Source organism: Anastrepha obliqua, unplaced genomic scaffold (genome assembly GCF_027943255.1).
Source record: "Anastrepha obliqua isolate idAnaObli1 unplaced genomic scaffold, idAnaObli1_1.0 ptg000012l, whole genome shotgun sequence".
NCBI classification, from domain to species: domain Eukaryota; kingdom Metazoa; phylum Arthropoda; class Insecta; order Diptera; family Tephritidae; genus Anastrepha; species Anastrepha obliqua.
Genome location: NW_026562179.1, coordinates 5,118,749 through 5,125,121, shown reverse-complemented (window position 1 = coordinate 5,125,121; position 6,373 = coordinate 5,118,749). Strand labels below are relative to the sequence as shown.

Here is a 6,373-nt window from a genome sequence, read left to right as displayed (position 1 = left end):
CGCTTTGCAACAATATTTATACTAGAGTTAATAACTGGGTAAGGCTTTCTCAAGTGGGCCACAAAATTACCAAAGTAAATATTTTGCGATGAAATTCAGCCAGGACTGAGTTCTATCATCCAGAAGCACACTCAGAAAATTTTGTTGTAAAATTCGAAATAGTTTTTTTTTTTATTAACTATCGAAGTTTTTTGCAGCGCTTGAATAATTATCACATTTCTCGTAAAGTAAGTATCCGATTACAACGATTTTTCAACTGCAGACTGATAAAGGATGATATTTTCTAAAAACGTTATTTTTGTTCCGAAACTTGATGTTTTGCTGTTGTAAATAATTTTTTTTAATAAACAATTAAAATTTTAACTAATTTCTGCGCCTCTGGGATGAAAATTTTTTAAGGATATTAACGTAATAAACATCTGTGCATTTATGTATGGAAAAAAATGCGTGCAATTCGAAAAGGATTAATTACAATTAATTTTTTTGTGCCTGAATGCGCGCTTCGACTTACGCGGACGCGCACGAACACACAAACGGCGACTCGCGGGCGGCTTGCGAAAAACCGTGTTTCGGACACGTCTCAACGCGATATGCTTCCGTAAGATCAGTTTTGCCGACATTGTCATTAGTTGTGTCTAGTCTCCTTCCGACTGCTGTGGTGATGTGTTTCGGTGATAATAAAAACTGTGATATTATGTAAATCGCGTACGTTAATGTGTACAAAACTAAGTATAGACTAATATAATGCCACATGCAAATCGTTGTTGCAACCCTTTCGGAAAACAAAACCATAGTCGTGTTTACACAAATCTAGTCCGAATTAGTGACCAAAATGCGAAATTTAGTGTCGTGTTCAAAATTCTGTGCAATCAGAATACTGGAACACAACGCAGGCAACAATACATCCTTACGTTGTGCATTACAAAGAAAACGGCGTAGAACAGCATAAGAATTTTGTGATCATTTCTGAAGCATTGGAACATGACAGTTCCGCAGTCAATTTGTTCAATTCTAAATTGGTTCAATATTTGATTAAACAGTTTGGTAAACGAAATGTGAAGAAAATCTACCTATTATTTTTCCGTCGGGGCGGCCTCACAGTACAAAAACAAGTACAATTTTATAAATTTACTATTTCACAAAAAGGATTTTTTCATCGATGCCGAGTGGCACTTTTTTGCCTCTGCACATGGGAAAGGTGCCTGCGATGGTATTGGTGGTGCTATAAAGAGAAATGCGTACCATGCAAGCTTGCAAGATAAAATTCCGGTGAAAATTACGAGACCGAAACAGTTGTATGATTGGGCAAAAGTCAATTCTAAGAAAATTAATTTTGATTACTGTAATAAACAAGAACATGAAAATCACTCTAGTAAGTTGAAAAAGCGCTATTCCAAAGAGCAAACTTTGAAAAGTACGAGGCAGTTCTATTCTTTTATTCCAAAAGATAAAAATTCCATCGAGTGCAAAATATTTTCAGCCCACGATCAATCTAAAATTTACCCATTATGTAAAAACAAACTATATGAAAAGTGTAAAAAGCGTGAATGATTTTCATTTTTTCTCGAAATAACAAATGAATATGCGATATCTGTATAACTTTCTTTAAGGGCATTTGCTGACTAAACTTACAATGTATAGATCTGATATGTAAACATAAACGTTAGTAATAAATAAGTATATAGAAACCTTGCATGACAGCTTATACATTTCTTTGAATACATTTGATTTAATTATCATTACGCATTTCCGCGACAGTCAAAGCGCAAATTCTGTTATATGTAAATTATTTATATGGCCAATCTTTAAAAACAAGTAAACACCAGTAATGGAAAAGTCGGCAAAACTGATCTTACGGAAGCATATCGCGTTGAGACGTGTCCGAAACACGGTTTTTCGCAAGCCGCCCGCGAGTCGCCGTTTGTGTGTTCGTGCGCGCCCGCGTAAGTCGAAGCGCGCATTCAGGCACAAAAAAATTAATTGTAATTAATCCTTTTCGAATTGCACGCATTTTTTTCCATACATAAATGCACAGATGTTTATTACGTTAATATCCTTAAAAAATTTTCATCCCAGAGGCGCAGAAATTAGTTAAAATTTTAATTATTTATTAAAAAAAATTATTTACAACAACAAAACATCAAGTTTCGGAACAAAAATAACGTTTTTAGAAAATATCATCCTTTATCAGTCTGCAGTTGAAAAATCGTTGTAATCGGATACTTACTTTACGAGAAATGTGATAATTATTCAAGCGCTGCAAAAAATTTCGATAGTTAATAAAAAAAAACTACAGTATAATTCCTCTTAACCGGCTTCGCATTAACCGGTCGACGGATTAACCGGCCTGGTTACAACAGCCGAGCGCAATGCAATATTTTCCAAGAAATTCACCGGCGAGGCGATGCGGCTGGGATTCCCCCGATATTACGGGGAGGTCCCGGCAAAGTAAACTATAAACGATGTTAGATAGGATTTTGTCGTTTGTCGTTTTGATCAATTTGGTTTGTTTTTGCTGTGGGTACGGACATAACATAGTTCTTTCCTTAACAATGAGTGCAAAGCGCAAACGAATTGTGGTTTCGATGGATACACGTTTAAAAGTGCTAAAGCGGATTGATAATGGTGAATCCGTAGCGAAAATATGTGCAGAATTTAATGTTGGAAAAAGCACTGTAAATGACTGGCGAAGAGATAGGCGTTCCATTGAGGAGTTTTGCTCGAAAATGGAATCTGATAGAAATCTGGGTAGCCGTTGTACGAGAAAAAAAACCGATTTGCCAGGTCGTCGATGAAGCTTTGTGGATCTGGTTTCTTCAGGAACGTCGAAGAGGTACACCGATTGGCGGCCCAATTTTGAAAGAAAAAGCTTTGGCTATCGACCAGAAGATTAATATTGGGGGTGACTTTGTGACAAGTGATAGTTGGCTTAATTGATGGAAGAAGCGACACGGAATTCATTTCGCACATGTAAGTGGAGAAAAAATGTCTGCTGATACTTCTGGTGCGACAGAATTCAAGACTAAGTTTGGTGAAATTGTTAAAACAGAGGAATTATCTCCAGAACAAGTCTATAATATGGACGAGACCGGTCTAAACATTAAAATGTTACCAGAAACAACTTTTCTAGGCAGTCATGAACAGTCTGCCTCTGGCTTAAAAAAGAACAAAGAACGTATTACAGTGGCCGTTTGTTCGAATGCAGCAGGGACTCATAAAATTTCTCTTTTCGTTATTGGCAAGTCTGCTAAACCACGGGCATTCAAAAAATTGAATCCATCTTCCCTTCCGGTTTATTATAAGTCACAAAAATCAGCGTGGATGAACTCAGACTTGTTTAAAGAGTGGTTTAATTTGGAGTTTGTTCCAAAAGTTAAAAAAAATTTAAAAAGTGTAAACTTACCTATTAAAGCAATTCTTTTGTTAGATAATGCTCCAACCCATCCTCATGACTGCGCTGTAGATGACATAAAATTAGTTTATCTTCCTCCTAATGTGACAAGCTTAGTGCAACAAATGGACCAAGGAGTGATCGAAAGCTTAAAAAGACGATACAGGCGTAAACTTGTTTCTGAAATTCTGCAACATTCGGAGAGTGAAGACAAAGGTCTTTTAGAAGTCATCAAAAAGATCAATATCAAGGACGTTATCTATATGTTAGCTACAGCATTTCAAGAAATGCCCTCTTCAACGTTTGTTAAGTCTTGGAGAAAACTTTGGCCAGATGTTGAGAATCTAATTGTGATCTCGAATATTGCAGGGACTGAAGAAGAAGAAAACAAATCTACTTTACAAGACCTTCAAAAGTTATCGGGTAACGAATCATTACAGGCAGAAGATGTGGAAAATTGGATGATAAACTGTGACGAACACCTTGAAAATGAATTTTTGAATGATGACGAAATCATAGATTTAGCAAACAAAGAACAAGAGGAAGATGATGAGAGTAGTGACGTTGAAGAGGAGAAAACAGTTTCTCATGAAGAAGCCAAAAATGTGATGGAAATTGCATTGAAATGCATTGAGCAGCAACAGGATTCAACAGCATTAGACGTTTTGGTGTTTAGAAAATGGAGGAATGTCGCATTCAGAAATTCACTGAAGATTAAAAAACAGAAGAAAATCACAGACTTTTTCAAAAAATAATTATTACACTTATACTTTATTGATGTAACACATTAACATATCGCACCCTAAATACAAAAGGGTCACAACTCAAAATTTTCCACACTCGAGCTTGACTTGCTTACAGAAGCACAGAAAACAAACTATGTGACATATCACGCTGAAATTTGCCATGTAAGCTTATAACAGTCCTACCAAAAAACAAAACATTTATTTTTGCCATATGTCATCCGGGGACCGTTTTATTGATAACGTCTCGTTCATATTTGAGCAGAAGCTACATTTTGAGTTGTGACCCTTTTGTATTTAGGGTGCGATATGTAAATATGAAATACATAAATATGTAAAAAATGCTTCTCCATTTTTGTATATGTATGTATACAATATATTATACAAGTACACTTCGGATTAACCGGCCAAAACGGCAACCGGCCAGGTATGCAGTCCCGAGGTGACCGGTTAAGAGGAATTGTACTGTATTTCGAATTTTACAACAAAATTTTCTGAGTGTGCTTCTGGATGATAGAACTCAGTCCTGGTTGAATTTCATCGCAAAATATTCACTTTGGTAATTTTGTGGCCCACTTGAGAAAGCCTTACCCAACTGTAAAATTTAATTAGGCAAGAACAAGGAACTGACATTAATTCGGTATAAATCGGGACGATTTAATTTAAGAGTTAAGGAATAATTTCATTCACAAATAATAAATAAATATAGTTAAGTAAATTCTAACTATAATCATGCAGGGCTGAACAAATCCAAACATATTTAAAGAATACCAAAAGATAAACAGATGTATTTTAAGAATAACAAAAGAGAACATGTTTAAAAAAAAACAAAAGATAAAGATATGTATTTTAAGAATAACAAAAGATAAACATATTTTAAGAAAAACAAAAGATAAATATATGTATTTTAGGAAAAACAAAAGTTCAACATATGTATTTTAAGAATAACAAAAGATAAACATATGTATTCTAAGAATAACAAGAGATAAACTTGTTTTTCCTAAACAGCAAACAAAGAAACTAATATACAAGTCGTGTACCTAAAACAGTAAGATGAGGTATAAGTACAATATAAATACGACAGTCGAATATGTTGGCAGCCAGTCCAGTATTAACATAGTGTTAAGAACTACCCTAAAATTAATTTCAAAAAATAAATTTTTATATTTTTCCAAAGTCAAGCAAGTCCTTAACTATCTTCCAAGTCTTTAACTACCTTCGATGCCCTTTATGTGTGCGTCCCCGGCAACTGGAATGACCGAAAAAAATCTAGATGTTTATTCAATCTACCAATTTTGCTTGTGTCTCCCCGCCTAAACGGACACTTTAAAGAATTTTTTGACTGCAAATTTTTTGCATCTAATTCGTCAAACAGATCATTAATTTTTTTTTTTACCAACATCTGTGTGGGCTTAGCGTATTTTATCACGTAATCGTCACTGCCTAATAAATTTTGGGGCAAGGCCATGTCGATACCAGAGGCTACCGATTTGCTCAGGACCAGAGTTGCGCGTGAAACGCTCATTTTTTCCAAAAAACTGGTATATATATGGGCCTCCGTTAGTTTCGGAAAAATTTTAAAATGGGGATTCATTTGATCTATATAAAACAATTTTTTTATCACTTTGAAGCTTGTAACTCCATCTGACGTTAAAATGTCATATTTCATTAAGGTATTTCGGACGGACTTTATCAAGTGATAATAATCGTAAATGCAAAAAATCTTTGTGTCTTCGTGCAGGAAAAAGGGGAACTTCTCAGAAACTCCCAAAGTGTTAAAGCTACTAGTGTTGGAGGGCCCTTGATCGTAAACTGTACCTTTCAAATTTAACCCCATTTTTTTTAGTTGCGCGATATTTTTTCCAAAATGGTCAATAATGTCTCCGTATGTATACCACCACTGGAGATATAATACAAAAACACGTATTTGCATTTGGAGCACAATCCCTTAACCATAAAAAATAAACATTTACTCCCAATTTTGTTTTCGCGTTGACCTTCCCCATGGTCTACAAACCCATCGATAACATCTTTAGCTTTATTATAGCTCAAGTCTGACTTGATGATGATTTCATCGAATAATAGAACGCTTATGCGTTCGGTGTCGGACATAGTTGAAACAATTTTTTCTAAATTATCACAGACATTGACATCGAACCCCGGAACAACATATTTGATGGGGCGCCAACGCGAATGGGATGATTTATAGGGCAAAGCAAAACCTAGATCGTCACGCATA

At 35.3% G+C, this 6,373-nt stretch overlaps 1 protein-coding gene across 1 annotated transcript; it reads left to right on the top strand.

Annotated features, from left to right (window-relative positions):
* Positions 1-2,985: 2,985 nt before the first annotated feature.
* LOC129251346 (tigger transposable element-derived protein 2-like) lies at positions 2,986-6,046 on the top strand. The gene is made up of 2 exons (XM_054890743.1): positions 2,986-4,059; positions 5,981-6,046. Exons 1-2 carry the CDS (start codon positions 2,986-2,988, stop codon positions 6,044-6,046), a joined length of 1,140 nt encoding a protein of 379 aa, XP_054746718.1.
* Positions 6,047-6,373: the final 327 nt, after the last annotated feature.